Genomic DNA, 20,505 nt, shown 5'->3' with positions numbered 1-20,505 from the left:
CTTGACATTCAGATCTGCTCAAAGCCATGTTTAGAGACCCTCTGACTGACAAGGAAGCTGGTATTCTTCAAATGCCTACACCAGATCTCTACCTAGCAGCAAGCGTCCTGAGAAAGGAGGGAGACACCAGTCGGCAGCTTGGGATTTTTCAGGTGTGACAGCTACTGAGACGCGCTGGGAGAACTTCAACGTCAAACCCGCAACTGAAAAAGGGGTCACTGCCGAAATGAACCGAGTAGCTGAAGTACTCAAGCTGGCACGTGCATAATTTAAACGTTTTCGAGAAACCAAGTTGAAATAAGCAGCACTATTCACATGTTTAATTTCAAAGCGAGTCCTTGAACTCGATCAGACTCACGGAGCTAGCACTGACTTTGACTTTCTGAAGTGGTAACAGGTAGTCATACAGTGTGTCGTTCAATTCGATTGTGGGAAAAAGAAAAAGGCGGCAGCAGCATAAAGCTTCCTCTCACGCAGGACCAAGGGAATGGGGAAACATGTTCTAGAGTTTACCGAAACTGCTGCGTTTTCATCGTTCACTACCATAACGACAGCTAAGCTTTGCTGATCGTTATTCTTTATAAAGCACTGCTCCTTCTCCTTTAGGAACTCTCAAGCTCTCTCACTACTTTCAGTTGTTTTTGTACAGACTCAATCACCTTCCCTTCCTCCCTGTTGAAAGAATACAAATTATTAGCACTTGCAGTATTATGCAACTTTTTTTTTCCCCCTATAACGAACATGACTTGTGGGATTAGCGTTCCATATCCCAGACCGAGTATTTTTTTGCTGTGCCTAATTTCCTATGTTCTTGTGTTAGACCAATATGTACTTACTTTATGTAATTACTTCACTTTTTGATACGGGGAAATTCTAAAGCAAGAACAAAAAACAAAACAACCTTCCTCCCCCCCTAAAATCCCCCCAACACCACATGTTCAGTACTCAGAGAGATTAAAGTGAGTCAAACTAACGCGTTGTGTAAGGGACATTACACAACTTGCGTGCAAACGGAAGGGGCTCCAGTTATGAAGTTATCCTGTGGCTATAAGCTTAGCGGAAATCGGCATCAGAACCTGATACTGCGTGACGGCTGGCTCAAGATGTCTTTATTTTACTTTGCACCTTGTCCCATTTTACACCGTATCTTGCTTGCAACGCCTACCTTTCTTCTATAGCTAAGATATTGGTGACAGAGCATCCCATCTCTAAGGGTCTGAGAATCCTTGTTACATATTTATGTTAAATTAGTCCACAATCCATAGCATTGAGAAGAAAAATTATAAAAACCTATTGACTAACATTAGCAACCTATTGACTAACATTAGCAAAAACCTTTGCCACTTACATTTTTTTTAAACCCTTTGCCTTTATCACATAATTTTACATAAATTTATTAAACTGTTTCCGGCAAGAACAGCATAACATTGCTAAATTACATTTTTAAGTCCAAGACCCGTTCCCTTCAGTTTTGCAAATCAGAGCACGTGACAAAGCAATACAGCACAAAACATATCCTCTTGCCTCAGTCAAAACTACACACATGACGCTTCATGGTACGATGCCACAGTGCTGCAGTGGGTCTTCTAGAGAAGATTAAATAGCAGCAAGCCCTCGTTACAATGCATAATAGATCAGAAAGCCACAATTTTTCAGAGAGCTTATAATATGTGGGGCTTAATGAAAGAGCAGTTAAGATTCTACTCTATAATTGCTAATATCAGAGGGGGAAAAAAATATAAAAATAGCATTAAAGGCATTAAATATCCTCAAATAGCAGGATTCATACAAAATGAAGAGTATTCAAACGTTTTTACAGTAGTTTACTATCTTCGCTAAATGGCACCAGACTTCAAGTGGTAATGTGAAAGAAAAATCAGTAATACTTTCAATTTTGCCTGAAAATTATTCTAGAAGCAGAGTTTCTATCTTCATATTTGCTGCTAAAAGGAAGAAGTAAATGTGAATTGAATGCAGATGAATCTTTAATCTATACATCTTCCGATTTGGTTTGATTCAGCAAGTAGAAAAGATTTTCCATACTCAAGTTATCTACAGATTATGTCTATATATAAAAAAATGTGTGGATATATACATTTCATACATACACACACGCTTGTACATATATACACAAACTGGTAACGGATCATCTCCCCTCCACACGGGTGACCCACTGAACCCACGCACCACATCAGAACCTGCTTTAAGGCTACACAGTGCATCAATTATGGGACAAAACACAGGCAGCTGCTCTTGGTCTGGGCTCTAATTGTTCCACTTCGTGATCTACTGTTACGTTTCTAATAGCACATTACTAAATTTCAATAACTTAGAATCTGTTGTATAAAAACAATTCCAGAAACATAACTCCCTTGTTCAAAGAACACCCCCGCTCCCACCCCCTTACGCTGTTTTTACTAACTGATTACAGAAGTCAACAAACTAAATCACATCAGAAACTGCAAACGCCCTTTTCAATCTTAATCCAAACTAACGTGCATCAAAACATTCTGAAGTGTGGCATCCTTTGATTTTCTCATCTTTTCAATCGCCCTGTGTAGATCCTGCTGCTGCACGGGCCGGATTTCATCTTCGTCATGGCTTTAAAAGAGGGAAAAAAAAGAAAAAGAAAAAAAAGAAAAAAAGAAAAATAGTGAGTCAGGTGCTGCGTAACGACTATTCAATGAAAAGCAATCCTTGACAACAGCAACTCTGATGGAGAGCCAGCGTTACTGGAAACACATGCCTCTATCCATGCATACGGTTGACCTTCAAGAATGGGAGATAATCAGAGAAACATTACAGCAAATAAAGTTACATGCATACAAGAGTGCTTCCAGCATCTAAGCTTGATAATATAATTCAGTAATACAACTCTCTTGTTAGTTCATGTCATCTCAAACTTGTCACTTGGGAACAAATAATCTTATTTTCATAGTCAGAACGAATAAAGGTAACTTATTGATATTCTGTTGTACAGCGGCAATTTCTGAAGAAAAAAAAGAGAACCTACTTGTGAATCACAATGTTTAAAACAACCCTAAATTTGCAATTCAAATCAAAAGATACAAACTCATACTTGCACGATACACAGCACCTAAAGCATTCACAGTTGTTGTTCAGCTACCACAACACAGAGAAGAAAACACCTACTTCTCTTCTTCACAGGCAGAATTAACGTATTCCCTGACACAAAGGAGTGCTGCATCCCGGCACATTTCTTTCAGGTCGCTTCCTGAGAAGCCATCGGTTTCTTTAGCAACTTCTAGGAGATCGACATGCCGGTCCACCTGTCAAAAAACAAAAGGTAAGAACATGATAACTTTAAAGTCATTTACACTATTCTACTAGAGTACACCATATAAATCGCCTCTAAATATTTTTACCTGCCTTAAGACTTTTTTTCAGTCTTGCCTTTTTTTGAAAGCTAAAAGGAAATTATTTAATCGTCTTGTGTTTTGACCTCTCCAGGTAGTTCACTTCATTCAATGAAACTGATGCTTCATTTAATAAAACTGTAGCTGATAAAAATGAGCGGGCAATTGAAAGCAAACTGTCATATCGGTGTATTGTCACTTACAAAGTTCCTGCGAGGTTTTGGGTGTCTACTAGATGGACAACTGGATCACAGAAATAATGACCCAGTTCTCCAAATGCCTACACAAGTTTCCTGCAACAGCAACGTTTTTTGGCTAAGGGCTTTTAGACCCTAGTGCGTCTTTAGATCTGTAAACAACGTACACTGCCCGTTGGGCCTCCTTTCACAGCCACGGCCTTTTTTCATAATAACGTTATTTGAAAGAGTACATTTTATTTTCATAAACACTTATTTTGACCAGTAACGCAGTAAGACTGGAAGAAGTTCCTGTCACATTCACATTTTGCTGTTGCCACCTTTCAAGCGCAAAACAAGAACTCCGAACAGTTTTTTGCTGAGTTACTGAACAACTGTGCCTATTTTATAAGACCAGGACATGGGGAACTCAGGGGCAGAATAACACGTTTAACTCCATGCGTTGGATCAGAGACAGAACTCAGACAAGCAGCCAGAAGAGCCTACACCTCCAGTCAGGACCCAACATTTATCCACTTCTTTCCAGTATATTTTCCAAGGCATCTGTATTTCCTTTTTTAAAAAGTTAAAGCCAAACTAGTCTAATGAAAGCGAGGGGGAACTTCTTCTAAGAGGGATCTATTCCATGAAATTCGCTAACTGGTGCTAAAGGCAAAGCCCCGTATGTAATCCATATTCCTTCTAACTATCAGTTCAATTAAGCAGTGGACTCCCAGGGAGAACCTGAAAACGCGCTGACATCCACTGAGGACTCTTCAAATTCCCCACCTTCCCTCCCACTTTTCTTGAAAGGCAACGGTTAGAGTGATACTGTCACGTTCGCTCAGATCTTGGACCGGTGCTTGTCATCTGAGTCCCCAGGTGTGGAAATTCATGCAAAATTGGCCCCTGGCTTACTCCGAAGCGTTCTCCTACAGACACTACAGGCTCGCTGTCTCGATGTGCTTTGCTATAACAACGCCGGCATGGTTCTGCACACAAATACCAAAGCCAGTGATGGTCAACTGTCGATCTGCATGTAATTGCCTAATCTGGGGCTGAAGGTCATCAGGAACTGAATGGAGCAATGTAGCTGGCTAAAAATAAACATAGAAAACAGGCACTTTGGATACGAAGCATTAACCAGGATTTCCCCTGGAGCGAAAAGGAGAAACAAGATCTTAAGACAGGGAGCGAAAACCAAGGGCATGACTACACCCATCATGGGAAGGAGCCTCCCAGAAAGTTTGTTACTCTGGCTGAAAATGAGCTGGGCTTGAGAGATCCAACTCCTCCTCCTATCGGATAACCAATATAGGCTAATTTGTTTTTTAAAACAGGTTACTTTGTGCTGCTGTGATTCACTGCTGGATGCTTCATAACCCTCACATTTTTTTTAAGTCCTTATTCAGGAGCTGATTTGTGTCTCCGTTCAAGGCCACACAGCCCAGGTGCTGCAACTCAAAGGCCCAGCTGCCAAGGCAAAGGAGCCACAGCGTTCACTTGTATGCAAGGGCTGGCTGTGTGCAGATATTCAGGGAGCCAATAAAAAAGTCTATCACTTGGCTCACCTCCCTAACAACTCCTGAAAAGAAATTAAAATCACCATTTGCAAGAGGACTTTTAGGTTGTTTGCAATCTTCTGCAAAGAAGCCAGTATTTCCTGCAGGATGCCTTTGGCATTTAGATGCAGAACCAGAATTGATACCGTGTCCAGCATTTTGCCAGTCATGCTATTTAAACAATCCAAAAACGGCCATTTGCCAAATCATTTCCTCAATATCTTGGCCATTCACAAACGATCAGCTCACATGAAGCCTCTTAAAGGTTTAACTTGGTTTTACTAATAAAAGATATTTACCTTTAGGATGGACCTCAATCAACAAATACTTTACAACATTAACTTAATGAGAATTAGTGCTACCAGCTAAGTTTTGTACAACTTCAGCCGCAGAATCCTCTGTGGCTCAGGGTTTGGGTCCCAAAAAGTCCAATAATACCGGACAAGCTCCATATTCTGCCAACAGATACTACCACTTGCACACATATCTACTCCTTCCCCACATCTTGGAATACAGACTGCGATATAAACACCATCTAATACTAGTAGCCACAACCATGGAAGGACTTTTCCTCTAAAGAAAATACAAACTTTGAATCAAAATGGCAAAAGCAGCGCTGTCAAAAAATGTTATTCTTCCTTTCTTAACTAGAGCCAACAGACTACAGAGTTCAAAAAATTCAGCATCTCTTCTTCCTGAATGAATGCTTCATGATGGCTTGAAATTTCTTTCACTGATCAAAGGGATTTCCAAACATGATTATCTTTGGCATCTTTAGGGAGATAAATATATTATCTTGTTATATAACAGGGAAATGGAGACAGAGAAATTAAGTAATTTTCCTCAGAGACAGTGTTTCACCAAGAAATCCGAGACTACTATTGCTCTAATACAAGGCTTGTGCTTAAGCCAGTACACAATTCTACTGCTTTAATTTGAAGCCACACCTAAAACCACAAAAGATTCCTAAATTCTAATCAGAAATACTCTGGTAGATAATATATGCCTTGCTCCAAGAAAGACAATTATAAAACATGTTTTCCACAACTCCAGAGTTTGTGTTCATGACCACAGCAATTCAGCAGATTAATCATTAAAAGAAGTCTACTTACATTTTCATTTTTCAAAATTAGCTTCAAGATTGCTTCTCTCTGTTTCAGAGCCTTAAACAAAAGAGATTTAAATTATTAAAGAACAAAAATAAACATACGTAACATTTATCTCAACTTTGCCCTGAGTGGACCTTCAGTCAAATTTCAGTGACAGACTGATCCCTCAAACGGGAGACGAGGATACACACTACGGAAAGCTATCTGATTGTACACGAGGCAAATCACTCAGCAGAAACAGATCTAGGATACTCTGATTCCAGGAGCACATGAAACTAAACATTTGAGCATATGCATTTATATTAATGATAGGAAAAGAAAAAAAAAATGCACTGACACATTTAGTCTCCCGTTGCCCTAAGCAATAGCAGCTTTTGTCTGAAATTTCCCAATCATCTTTAACAGAGGATTGACTCCCTACATCTAGGGGGTGCTTTCAATACATATTCTGCAAAATCAGGTGACAAGGATAAACTGCCCTGCTTAAAAAAATAAATTTAATTCAACAGATCATTCTGGGGACATTTTAAGCAATATTAATCACACTCAGTAATGAGGTTATTAAAAGAAACAACTAAGTCCTAAGCATATCCTCACTAACAAAGTAAAACACAGGTAGTGAAGTGATTTGTTTGTTTCTCCCAATACCAAACTTGTCCAAAATTCACTTTCCCTAAGAAGAACCCCCCACCCAAGACTCACAGAAATACTTTGTAGCTGAACACTCTATATTCCATCTCAAAAAACCACTTCTAGCTGTCGTTTCCATGTGCCTTGCAGTTAACTGAGTCAAGGCTTTAGCCACTCTACAACACCACTAAGTGTTCACGCTTTCAGCCCAGAGCACATACAAATGATCTTAGCCCTCCATAAGAGAGACATAACAAAGCCTGGTTGTATCACGAAGTATTACGGACAAGAACAAGAGACAAGCTGGCTACAGCAGAATAAAAAGTTGCACATCCACGCCCTAAGTAATACGCTTTCAGTTTTAATTCTAGCACTCGAGAACCAACCCCTGTGATAACGTTCTGTGGAATATCTGGAGATCGTTCATCCTTCTGCTCATGGCTCTTGATAGAAAGATGTGAGAAGGTATCAAAATAAACTGCCGTTGCCCTTACTAATTCAAGGAAAACTTGAAGGTGAGTTAAGGTTTATGCAACCCTAGGAAGAGGCAGCTCAAAAAAGCAGTTACTAGGTTTTAAACGCTGTTTCAGGAAGTATCTGCCCATGAGGACTGACAACCGGTTCTCACAAGACAGATTTGGGAACATGACTACTCTTCTGCACAATCAATAGTGAAGGAGTAAAACATGCAAAACACGAATAATCAAGGTTATTTCAGTAGCTAGAAGGGAACACTGACAAACACTACCGAACTATTTACAATACTGATACAAAAATGTCTTGTGATAGCACTAAGCGTGCAAATGCTATTAAAATACTTTGACAAGGATGACAATAGCAAAATTTATAGAAGGAGTAACATTGGGACAGCTGGCATAACTGATAAAGACATTAATTGCTGCCTATTTGGCATAAGTCCTGAAGGGTACAAGAACAGTCTTCCAGACTGACTGTTGCGCCCGACTGTAGAAGGGCTTGAGCAGAATGTAAGCTTTGGGATGCAGATGTCATTCCCCTCTTTTCTTCTTCAAAACTAAATATTGGGTATCCAGGAACTATAAACAGTAGTCAATACAAACCTGCTTTTTGATACTATCCAACCTAGGTGTCACGGTCCCCAACAAGCAAGTACGTGCATTAATTAGTGTGCTTTTGTGGTTATTTTTAAGTTAAAACTAAGCTCTCTTTAAAAGGCAAGTATCTTAAGCGCACTGATGGGGAAGGTGAGTTGCAAAGGGCTGAAATAACTAGCAAGACACCCACACAGACTACGAGAAGTGAGCTGCCCCTTAATTTCACAGTGCCACAACCTCCAAATTTCTGTGTTTTTTAATATGCTGTTTTCTAAAACACTGCTATGGAATTGGTCCTGATACTAAAAAAACTTCTAAAAAACCTATACACAGATCAAAACGGTACCCCATCTCTATTTCTCTGAGAAACAGAGACATACGTTTCCTGGTTGATAAGGTGCTCAACCTCTAGCCAAATTGTTTAAGCAACGGGGGCCTGACTTACAGGTTGGTTGATGTGAAACCGAGTCGGCATTCTTCTCATGATTGCAGAGTCAAGATCCTGAGGACGGTTGGTAGCTCCCATCACTATTACCTGTATATAGCAACAGAGAGAACTAGTTAGCCTGAAACCAGATTTTAAAAACATCACTGTACTGGAGTTTCAAAAACAAACGTGTGACTCTTCCAAACTTTATCAAGCACGTTAACATTTAAAGAAGTTACATAAGGCTTCTTGGTACTGATTTCGGCAACTGGATTTAAACAGACAGCTTAAGAAAGTATTGGTACCACAGAGTACCACCCAGGTAGAGACCACACGAGTCTGAAGCCTTCTGAGCCTAATTTCAAAGTTCAAGCAACAAGCAGTAACCCAAAACTTTTTTTATACAGGTGTTGGTGATGTCCGTTTAGTTCCTACGGAGAACTGAGTATGGGACGACCTTGAAGGGAAACGTTTTGCTAAGGTATGAAAAAACTTTGCATTTCTGTGCTATATTAAAAAAAGATGCGATTTAACAGCAGTGCACTAGACGTGTGTAAGCCAAATTCAATACAAGGAGAGTATTTACCTCACCTGACTGGATTCCAGTTGTTAGTTTAAGAACAAATTTATTTCTAGTACACATCAGCCTTGTGTTCTTATTTGTTATTTTAAGTTATGTACAGTGTAAATAATCAGTCAAGAAAATGAATAATGCCAGAGAAATTAATACCCTATCAATACAGCTTCCTGACACACTTCTGTTCTTTTGTTTCGGATCACTGCTCCGCAACCGGCTCTAGCAGCTTCAGCAGCCTGTGCCCAAGCCAGGTTGCATCTCCTGGATCAGAGTGACTCTGCCACCTAGAGGCCTAATTATATGGTGGCAAATTGCTTCACAAACAAGCCCAAAGGCTCATTTTTAGCCAGGGCTCCGCAATCCACCAAGGCTCCTTCTGGTTGCAGTCACGCACACAAGTTCTTCGCTCTTGCACGCAACAGATCAAGCAGGGGACAGCAAAGATGGTTTGAAGCTGCATCCGCGCTCCCTTGATTGCTGAATCAACTGGGTAACAGGCCAGTCTCTGGGGAAGTTAAAGAAATCTTTATGTTCAGCCTACTTCTCCTTTTTCCTTACTGAAGGCAAAGGAGATAGAGGAACTAGGCAGGTACCGGGGCGAACAGCAGATGCACTGAAGAAGCTCCCTGCGGGGCCTCAAATGACTGGTGTTGAACACATGCTAATGATTTGGCCGAGCCGGAGCTGCCTCTTGCAAAGAGACATCACTATACCCATATTGTGCTTCCCCGAGGTCTGTGTCAGGGCCAGGGTTGGATCCAAAATGTTTTTCCTCTGTACTGCTGGAACTGAGGAGCCTTCCCAGAACTCAGGAGAAATCCGCCCAGAACTGGCTCGGTCTGCAGGTTCTGCTAACCCAGGCTCCCCAAGGAATGAATGTAGCTATATACCGCTTCCAGACTTGAACAGGCCCTCAAAGCGGCGCAGCCTTTTTTGCCAGGCACCGTGCCTGAAGTTCCTTCTGGACTCAAAATTGTGTCCTTGGCAGGTTTAGCCCACCCACAGACAACAGAGCTGAACACACTTTTCAGGTGCAATCAACACAGGAACAAATAACATCCATTACGACACTTATTTACAATTTCCTCTTAACATTTGGAATTCTTGTCACAGTAACAAAAGCCAAATTTAATCCTGAGTCAAAAGAAATTTGTTTGGCAAGAATCAAACAAGCAACCCAAAGCTCCCGAGTGAACATTTGTAATTAACAGAAGAGTCGAATGAGCTGCCTGTCAAAAATGAGACAATACAGAAACGTCAAAACCGCTGTTTAAAAAACACTTCCTGAAGAGCAATGGCATCTAAGGGAGGAGCCTAAAAATATGGTATTGGAACAAAACAGCTTCAGTTCTTCAGCTGAACACCCCCCCGCTCCAAGAAACCTGAATAAACCACAGTGCCTTCAGCCAACCCTTAGCATTGTATTTTATTTACTCCAGTGACCGCCTGCTATGCAGAGACATATGAGTAAGGGACAACAACGACTTGTTCAGGCTTAGTATACTGAACTCAAGAGCTGGATAAAACCACATATCATCTTACTGCATGGAATGAACAGTTTGACTTGCTCCAAGAAGTTGTCGCTATATTGGAAAAAAGATAACACATTCAAATCCTGGAAGGACTGTGTGCTCGCAAGATCATCTTAACTTCCAGTTAAGCGTTCATACCCTTAGCTTCCTAATAACAGTAAGCAAACATTCAGATTTAAAGCCCTTATGCACCTATCTTGAATGTCTTCTAATTGGTCCCCAAATCAACTGAAAAAAAGTATTTAGTACAAGCTGAAGAGAGCAGGAAAAGCAAATTTTATAAAGAACTGATGTACATCAGAGGATCTGAACTCATTCACAGAAACAGATTTTTACTTCTCAGGTACCAAATTTAATTCAGAGACTACTGTAGCAGTCATTCACAGATACTAGGTAGAAACGAAATAACTATGACCAACCATCCAGTTTTAAAATCAAGGAGAACGAACGAACAAACAAACAAAACCCCCAAACCAGAAAAAACACCCCCTCCCCCCAAAACATGCTTCTGCTTGACACTTGCAGAAAAAGGCTGAAAGCTTAAAATTTGGAGAATGAACACCCTTTTTAAAGGCCTTAGAAAAGACTGCTTCAGGTGAGAGCTCAGAAACATACCAAGAGGTATTTTTGTTCTACCCTAGATTGGAGTCAATTGCCTCATTCGTGGAGTTTTTTTATTAAGCATCAGCAGCTATTTTTTTTTCCCCACAAAATATAATACTGCCATTGAGGTAATGAAAGGGGAAGATAAGCAGAGGGAGGAATACAGAACTGAAGCACAGCTCCGTTTAGCAGAATTTGTCTTTTGCTAAAATCAGCTTTCCTACCCTTTCAAATTAACTGAAATAAAGGAAATTTGCTAGTCTACTGCTTTTCGGAAGAGAAAAAAACCCTGCAACTAGGATACATACTCAGGTCTTTCAATACCCTTCCTGAAATCAAGGATTCACTTCACCTGGAAAAAATATTGTTGACAAGATTTTTTTTCAGAGTTTAAAATTCCTAATTTTGGCAGCTGAAAGTTTACAGCTGTATTCTTCAGACTTAAGAGACTTCTGAAAAGAGTACCTCTTAAATTAAAAAGCAAGCAAAAACACCCAAGAAACCCCCCCCCAAAAACAGTCTCAAGAGCAGAAAGATCCATTGATACAATATCCAATAATTCATCTCGTTCCCATAATACATTGGTAATCACTAACATTAACAGGGAGACAAACTCTTGGCAATTACTACACGCAATATGCTACCCTTTCCCAAATGCTGCAGTGCATGCTGACGTAGAAAAAAGAATTACGTTACTTTTCATGTCGTCCTTTCTACTCACCTGACAATTATAATCGGTGTCCAGACCATCCCAGAGACTCATGAACTGAGCTTTCATCATAGCCGTAGCTTCATGGTCAGAACTTGAGCGACTTCGTAAGAAGGAATCTGTATTAAAGGATTCGGTAAATAAGTTTATTTTCAATCAAGCCATAGAAACTGTACACCGTTTTAGTTCTCATGTGCAGACCTATGTTATTCTGTCTCTTATGAATACTTTTTTAATAAACACTGTCAACAAATGAAAAATATATGACAAAGGATAAGGAAGTGGAATCTTACTACATTTTGAAACACTTTTTTCAGTCACATTACTTAAGTAGGTACCTATCACAAGAAATTGTCCCAAATCTTGTGTTTATTGCAAGGGCTTCAAATTTTCACTTTCCTGAATTCATCGAAAATTCAGCTTTCACCTTAATTGCTCATGGAGTTTGAACAGTCAGCGTAAGGCAAGTTAGAAGACACCAAAGCACCTTGCTGTTCTCCTGAACAGGACTGACATAAAGCAGACTCTACACTCTTATGCAGAGCTCTAACTTTGCTAGTGGTTGCCTAAAGAAATTCCAACAGCCAGCAAAAACCCACATTTCTCATATCTGTATGAAAGAAAAAAGCATCTTAAGAAAATAACCTTTTCATAAACTGAAAATGGGGAGAGGGTAAAAGCTCGACACATTCTATTTCTGCAAACTGCACGACTAATTCTAAGAAGTGCCAGTGCTAAGGGACAACGAGCAATTTTCACTGAAGTTCACAGCAACTTAAACAGTAATGTGACAAGTCTAAATGCACTGAACAACTGGCACCTTTGCTGTCTTCCTAACTGAAGTTTTCCTGCTATTTCTTCAGTCTTATTAGACTATCATTCCTGAGCTCTCCTAATCCCGCATTTTGTTCTCTGTTACGTTCCCTCTTGGCAAAAACTACTCAGTGTTGAAGTATATTTGGCGATGAATTTTCTGAATAGATAGTTACCTTTAAAGAAGAAGAGCTTTCTGCAAGAACCAGCTTAGCCCAACCAAAAATAAGCAGCAACCTTTCTACTGTAATTTCCTCCATTGACACTAAAAAGCAGTACACTATTTTTCCTATTTTGTCATCACTGCTTTTCTATACTATTTATATGACTAAACCTGGTTCTATTATCATTCTTTTTAAAGAACAGGTGGCACTAGATAAATACACCCATCAACTTGAGCTTACAGTTTAATGTTACTTTGTTACAGTTACTTACAAAGCAGATAGATTTTTACCTATTTCATCAATAAAAATGATGGACGGTTGGAGCTTTATAGCAAGGGAGAAGACAGCAGCAGCCAGTTTTTGAGACTCCCCATACCATTTGTCAGTCAGCGTCGAAGGCTGCAGATTAATAAATCGACAACCTGCTTCCTTTGCTGTAGCTTTGGCGATCAGTGTTTTACCACAACCAGGAGGGCCATAGAGAAGTACTCCTGAAAAAGCAATGGTGTTAACGATCTCTCATCACAGTACACAAAACACGCTTTGGTATAAAGATGTGAAAACAAGTACACAGTGTTCCATCAAATCAAACACATTAATGTGAGTTTTTTAAGATACCCTTATCATAAGATAAAAATAAGAATATCTAAAAATGGATAGAGTCAAATCGAAGAGAGACATTTGTTTGAAAGATGACTGCTCTATTTCTGTGACTGTAAACTTCAGATAAAATTGAAAAAATCCCTATTTATTTTCTATGAGCATTTGATAGGCCTTTTTTATAGTCGGTTTCAACTTTGCTAAAAAAATACATCCCAGAGGAAAAAAGAGGGAGCCCACATAAATAAACCACCCACTTTTAAAGTATGACATCTCATATTCTTTTCAAACTTGTCATGCTGAAACAATTTACACTAGTTCTTTTCTAACAGATGTAAAGAAAACAATTTAAAGAAAAAAAAATTCAAACAAGACAGAAACAGAGAATTACTAGAGGTTTTTTTTCTCTTAATGTGACTGATGACCACAAACAACACAATCTCTCTGAAGTGACTTTCTATTAACACATGATGTAAGACACTAATAAAACTGGGAACCTTGCTCTGCATGGAAAGTCTGGTTAAAAATAAATGAATAAATAATATTTTTTTTCCTTCAGCTTATTAGATCATGACATTAAAGTAATTTTCCAGATAGTTTCAATCTGTGACTTAAACAGAAAGTAGCCTGGAAAAACTAAAGCAACTACAAAAGTGCTTCAGTTATTTGATTTAGTACATGAAACAAAGAAGAGATGGTCATAGATACAGGTAGTAACTAACAGTATTCAGAGGATTTTCAGAAGACAAAATTCCAAAGATCACAGCAAAACAATAAACTCTGGCATTTTGTCCAACAATTTAGGTTCAATTTCTGCTTGTTTTCAATGACATACAGCAAACATGGCATTCCAGTAGAGATACTCCAACTTCTGTTTTACTATTGGAAAGTTAATGTCACCCTCCAGTTTCCTTCCTGCCTCAGTACTGTCCAGCTAAACTCCAGAGAAAGCCAAAGGATCTCCAGAATAAAACTGATATCCCTGTCTGCCTGAACAACTGGAATTTCTAGGACTAGAACAGAGAGATATCTGCAAGATTAGCTGACAGTGAGCGCTCATATTTATGACTTTTGTTTCAATGACACAATAGAAATACCAACAAAGCGTACAAATATTTCTAATTTGTACAACAGAGTTACAGCTCACCTGAGCCAAAGGGCAAGATTAGGTATAAAAAGAAAAAAGTCCAATATTAAAATCCAGTTAAAAACATGGACTACATAGATTAATGCAACAAACAAAATGTAACTTCAATAACTGAAGAACAATTATTGCTTCATTATTAAGATGAAACTTATTCACTAGAATTTTACTTTTTTACCAAGGGAAGAGGACCATGACCTTGAGGATTTTCCCTTGCAATCAGTCCTACCTGTTACTTTGGATAACTGTTAACCCATTTCCTTTTTTTTTAAGGTAATCATAACTTTTTTTCTTTTAATACCAATACATAACTCCGTAACATTTCCTTCCTACCTTTTGGTGGTTGTAAGAGTCTGGAATTCTCAAACAAATATTTCTTCTTGATGGGCAAAATGACTGTGTCTTTCAAATCTGTAATAACATCATCCAAGCCGGCAATATCACTCCAGGTTACCTGATATGGAAAAGCAGTATTAGAAATGATCTTTATAGTCCCTGCCAATAAAAAAATACACAGATTTTTAAGGAGGCCTCATAAAAAGCTTCGAAGTAGTGTAAAGCCTCAAATTAAGTGATTAAAAAAACCCACTCTGTTTGTAATGATGCAATTTTAGTATCAAATGACAGAAATACTTTCTGTATATTTTCACACATATACATATGTATGACAAATAAAACCATCCAAAGTCAAAACCAAGATCTTCCATGCCTGAAGTGCTCTTATAGGAAACAGGGACAACTGTAGAGAGAACAGCCTCTTACATGCATACTAAGTGGGTCTACGAGATGTGCAGCAATGCTCATTTCATATTCAGTAAGCTTGACATTTTTCACTCCAATCTGCTTCATTAGCTTTTCAGCCTGGAGGAAGAAAACAAAACAAAACAAAACAAAACAAGAAAATTAGGAGAAGAAATTGGTTAGCTAATTCAAAAATTAGCTTTTAAAGAGCTGCTATCTTGAGTCTGAAAGTTAGAAACATAAGCTTCTCAGTAAGTCACATTTGAAAACAGCTTAAATCATTCTTAAGTAGAAGGCTCTGCTATTTCCTAATGACTTACTAGTCACTTGAGTGAAACTAAGTCACATGTCTAAGTTCCCATCAAATAAGTGTCATACCAACTCCCCTCATCCCCCCAAATCTACAAGTCAAATATTGTGACCTGAAAAGCAATCAAAACAAACATTAAAACACTAAGTTTGCTGTCCAGAACAGGGCTAACATATAGGTAAATCCGGTACAGAACCACTTCCATAAGCTGTGTGAGAGTTTCTAAAGCTGATACAGATATATTATGCTTAAAGCCAATTAGTTCCTACAAACTTTGTATAGTATTCAGATGGAAAGCCTGGACCTTGTCATTACAGTTAACTCTAGAGATCCTTCACATTTCTATATTATCTTCATTCACAACCCTGCAAATAACATAAACACATTTTTAAGGAAAATCCCATTTGTGTTATTCTAAAAAAGACTGTGTCAAGGAGAGATCCATATATTTTTAAGAAAAAAAGAATAAATATAATGCATAGAAGTTAGTTTTTTCCTCTGCATTCAGTGCTTTCTTTCTCTCCATTTAAAAGGAAAAGTCATTTGTTGTGTCAACACACTTTCACAATTCAGTTTCTCTTTACACTCACTTTTGTGGTTAAGTCTGACATGCTTTTGGGATATTGCAATCTCTTATATAACTGTTGGCATTAGCACAGATTGTGAAAGTTGACCTTTCAAGCTGGGCCAAATTTTTAACTAAGGATTTCATTTAAAAAACAACTCCCCTCCGCCCCAAAACAGAGTTAGGTTGCTCAAAACTGCTGCTTGAATCTATCAAGTTTGATTTGTGTCAGCCAGAAAACAGAAAAAAAGTTGCAATGTTTCAACATTTTCCAAAGGAAACACTTAACATTTTTTCTGAAATGCACCCATCTTTTTTCTCAAAGCATTAACTCCCATGAATCATTCTAGTTCAATATAAGGGATGAGGCTTTTCACTTTTTTCCCTCCTCTTTCCAGGGCATTTTGACCTCTACTGGGGAAGGTGCAGGCAAGGTGCATGCTACTCTTAAAAAGGAAACTGGAAAGTAGTGTTCCTCTTTGTCACGAGTAACTACAGTCTCTGCTTTTGCCATTAACCTCTAATTGTGAAAAAGCAGCACAGAATTAAGTTGCTTCTGCTCAAGGTTTTAAAACGCATCCAAGAGACTGCTGAGAGCATTATTTAATGCTACTGCTGCTTAGCAAAGCTGTCAGAAGCAGAAGAGACACGGGGACCACACACCTGCAGATACTTCAGGGCAACATCACACTGCAGTTGAGCAGTTTTTCACCACTGCAAGCTAGACATTTCAACTTATTATAAAATGTAAGTACTGAAAATGCTAATAAGCGTAGATCCTGACATTTACTAAAAAACATCTCTCTCTCATTTTTTGATTTCTCCACATCCACATGCTTTTGTTGATTCCTTTGCTGGTTATTCCAAGTCCAGTTTTCAGTTAACAAATTTCTGTGTATAAAGAGTAATTAATGAGATAGCATTTTACAGAAATATTTATGACTAAAACCCTACCTGTTTCTGAGCTTCTACTTTTTGCTTTCTGGTTGGATCAATGGCATCTACCATCCACTTAATGGTAAAATACGTTACGGCACCAAATATTGTTAAACGAAAAATTAAACCGACCACTTCGTTCCGACTCAGGGGACGTGAAAATGCTTCGGCATGTACCATTTTGCCTCTCAATCCTAAATGTAAAAATGCAGGATGGAATGAAAGAAAGAAAGAAAGAAAGAAAGAAAAAGTCATTAAAACTGATAAAATGTCTGCCTTATATTTAAACTCCGTTTTATAAAAACTTATTTTCCATGCAGAAAGCGGGCATAAAGTTTACCATGAAGGATCTCAACAGTAGCACAATGCCAAAATATTAAACTGGATAAGATTAAAATGCACAGCAGCGAGTATATGATGATGTGCTTTCATTTCCATTTTTCTTAAGCGGAAAGCAAATGGCAGTAATATTTTGAGGCCTTACTTCTGCGATTGAATAAATTCAAAAAGGTCCTGATTTCAGTCTTCCCTCAAGAAATCTACATTCCTTTCAGCTCTACAATACCTTACTAAGAAAGATTATTTTATTTCAGTGCCAAGTTTATATTCCCATTAAGGCTGAAATTTTAGGACTATTATTGACTTCACAATGCTAAGTCATGGAGACAAAGACAACTACATTATGTAAATATGGAATTCTTTTCCCTAAGAGGAAACCTAAAAGAAAAGCACCCAAGTGCCACATTCAAAAAAGATTTATGACTTGTTTTGGGGTATGACAAGGTTAAGAGTTGGAATCTGCATCTAAGAGAATATATCTCTAGTCTTTTGAGCTATTAATATCCCTGGAAAATTGAAAATGCTGGATGTGGCACACAGCTATCAAGGGAAAACTCCGACTACTGTAGGAGCCAAAACCAGAAAGTATAGCTCCTTCAAATTAAGGGAGCTTGCTGGACGTGAAGAAAAACTCTTTATAAAACATACAAAAATGAATTAAAAATGGAAGTCCTCTTTTGACGGTCTACTTTCTACTGAACTGGTAGGATCTCCGTCTGAGAATCGCAAAAGCCCTACTCATTCACTGCCAGATTTTTCTGTGGCAAGGACAAAATCAGCGACAATTCCTTTGGCAGCTTCAGACATTCCCTGGCTGATCTCCAAACTGAGCTGTCAGCCAGGGAAACGCTGGACTACCCACAGCCAAAATATCCTTGAATTCCCTCTCTCTCGCCTGGCAGTCATATTATGTTGACCCTATATTCAGATAAATGCAATAGTAATGCCATGCCATAGATTTGATTTAAAGGGATTCAGCAGACTGGAATTAGAAGGAGCACCATTAAATGTTTGTCAAAAGACTTCAAGAGCTTGCTATGATATTCCACCATTGACTGCTAAAACAGTTTTGGTTCTGTATTTAAAATTTACAAATTAAGAATGTTTCTGTACATTAAGAATGTTTCTGTGGAATGTTTCTACTTGGAAATTTGTTAAAATTTTCCGTTTAGGCGCCCAAGCAACCAACCAGAACTAGTTGATTCAGCATAATCTTTTAAAATTGACTGGTTAAAATAAAAGGGATAAATATTCACTGACGAAAACAGCTTCAAAAAAACTTCTTTTGCAAACCTTGCCCTGAATGCTAATTGTAAGAAAAGCTTTAATAGAAGAGAGAGACTCTTAAGCCTTTCTACATGTTTTGAAGTTGTTTACAATGAATTAATTTTAGCATTCTTCTCTACATAGATCACTGAAATAATGGCAAAGACAGTTAACTGAATGCCAAACTACAGTTCTGTACAGCTACCACTACATTTTCATCATACATTAGAATAGCTCATTGTTGCTGTTTTCATATAGTTCTGCTTGTCTGCATACCAACACTTCGAACAAAAAATGGAGAAGCTGTGCTGGTTCCTCTTCTGTTCCTGTAGTGTGACTAGAGGGAAGTTAGGTAACTTGTAAGAATTTCTTGGCTCTCCTTGAACACTTAAAAGCAAGAGTAAATGCTTTATTTTCAAGTCTGTAAGTACAGATAATAGCTGAAAAAGTCCTGGTTGGAATACTCGCCCTTCCATTAGCTATAGAGTACCCAAGGGTGGAATCAGAGAAGAGAACTGAACTGATACAACATTTGCTGTCCCTATCCTACCCCTGCTGCTACTGTGCACTCCCCGCTGCTTCCCTTGTGCCAGCTCCGGTGCTTGTTTAATATGCTCCCTCACCTTTTGGCAAGCCAGTTCAGCTCCCCAGCCTAGCGGAAAAAGCCAGAAAAGGATTACTTTTCTGCAAGGTTGGTGAGACGAATCACGCCACCAAGGGTCTGATGAGCACCCAAACTGATAAAAGGGAAGGGGCAGGAGAGGGACCACCCTTTTTGGCACCTACGAACACTACAGGGTGCTTCCGCCATCCCAGGGCGCTCTCGCCAAAGGGTGCGTGCTGGTCCTCTCCCCGTGTTTCGTGCCTGCGGTTCTCTGGCCTGCAGCCTGCCAGGCCGGGGCCTGGGCTGGAGGCCAGGTGCCAGGGCAGGGGCAGGAAGGTGGCAGAAGAGCAAACGCCCCTTTCGGCTACGGCCTCGCAGCCAGCTGGAGGCTGTCGGGCCTTGACGGGAACCGGCTTCTGCCGCCCCTCCGCGCGCTTCCCGCCGGCGCCCCGCGCCCGGATGAGCAGGCCTGGCGCCGCCGCCGAGATGAGGGGCGCCCGGCGCCAAGGACGCGCAGAGGTGGCGGAGACCGCACGGCCGGGGCAGGGGGAGACAAGCGCGGCCGCCCCGGGCGGCGCGGCGCGGCTGGGGGGGGGGGGAGTGGGAGGGGGGAAGGGCCTCGCCGCAACCGTTACAGCCGGGGGGAGCTCGCGCCGCGGCCGTTACAGTCTTGGGGGCCGGGGGGGGGGGGGGGGAAGCTCGCGCCGCGGCCGTTACAGCGCGGGGTGTGGGGGGGAGCTCGCGCCGCGGCCGTTACAGCGCGGGGTGTGGGGGGGAGCTCGCGCCGCGGCCGTTACAGCGCGGGGTGTGGGGGGGAGCTCGCGCCGCGGCCGTTACAGCGCGGGGTGTGGGGGGGAGCTCGCGCCGCGGCCGTTACAGCCCGGGGGGCGGGGGAAGCTCGCGCCGCCGCCGTTACAGGCAGGGGAAGGAGAGGGTCGCGCGCCAGGAGAGGGCAGGCCGGGGGTAGCGACACGCCAGGGCCGCGCGGCGGCGGCCGGCGATGCGAAAGCGAAAGCGGGCGCCGGCCTGGGCCGGCCCCGCCGCCCGTGACCTTCCCGCGGCCTGGCAGGTGCCGGAGCGGGAGCCGGGGCCGGTAGGCGGCGGGCGGACACTAGCTCCTGCTCCCCACCCCCCTCCGCGCCCGCTCTCTCACACGGACGCGCGAGCCGGCGGGTCCCGGCGGCCGGACGGGAGGAAGGCGGCGGTCGGCGGCAGCTTGGCCCCTCGGCGCCTCGCTCAGCGGCGGCC

The 20,505-nt window shown here is 40.8% G+C and overlaps 1 protein-coding gene across 3 annotated transcripts; it reads right to left on the bottom strand.

Moving 5' to 3' along the window:
* Positions 1 to 292: 292 nt before the first annotated feature.
* On the bottom strand, positions 293 to 20,499 carry ATAD1 (ATPase family AAA domain containing 1). 3 transcript variants are annotated; one of them, XM_067299649.1, is made up of 11 exons: positions 20,411 to 20,499; positions 19,277 to 19,305; positions 17,067 to 17,242; positions 15,259 to 15,357; positions 14,830 to 14,950; positions 13,043 to 13,243; positions 11,788 to 11,894; positions 8,373 to 8,462; positions 6,228 to 6,278; positions 3,154 to 3,290; positions 293 to 2,601 (listed from the first exon to the last, which is right to left on the bottom strand). In XM_067299649.1, exons 3-11 carry the CDS (start codon positions 17,226 to 17,228, stop codon positions 2,481 to 2,483), a joined length of 1,089 nt encoding a protein of 362 aa, XP_067155750.1. In that variant the 5' UTR covers positions 17,229 to 17,242; positions 19,277 to 19,305; positions 20,411 to 20,499; the 3' UTR covers positions 293 to 2,480. The 3 variants fall into 3 exon arrangements, with proteins under 3 accessions (XP_067155750.1, XP_067155749.1, XP_067155751.1); XM_067299648.1 differs by lacking the exon at positions 19,277 to 19,305; XM_067299650.1 differs by lacking the exon at positions 19,277 to 19,305 and having other exon boundaries at positions 20,417 to 20,478.
* Positions 20,500 to 20,505: the final 6 nt, after the last annotated feature.

The sequence above is a fragment of the Apteryx mantelli genome, chromosome 7 (assembly GCF_036417845.1).
Source record: "Apteryx mantelli isolate bAptMan1 chromosome 7, bAptMan1.hap1, whole genome shotgun sequence".
Taxonomy (NCBI): Eukaryota; Metazoa; Chordata; class Aves; order Apterygiformes; family Apterygidae; genus Apteryx; species Apteryx mantelli.
The sequence above is the reverse complement of the archived record's forward strand: the minus strand, read 5'-3'. Positions and strand labels throughout refer to the sequence as shown.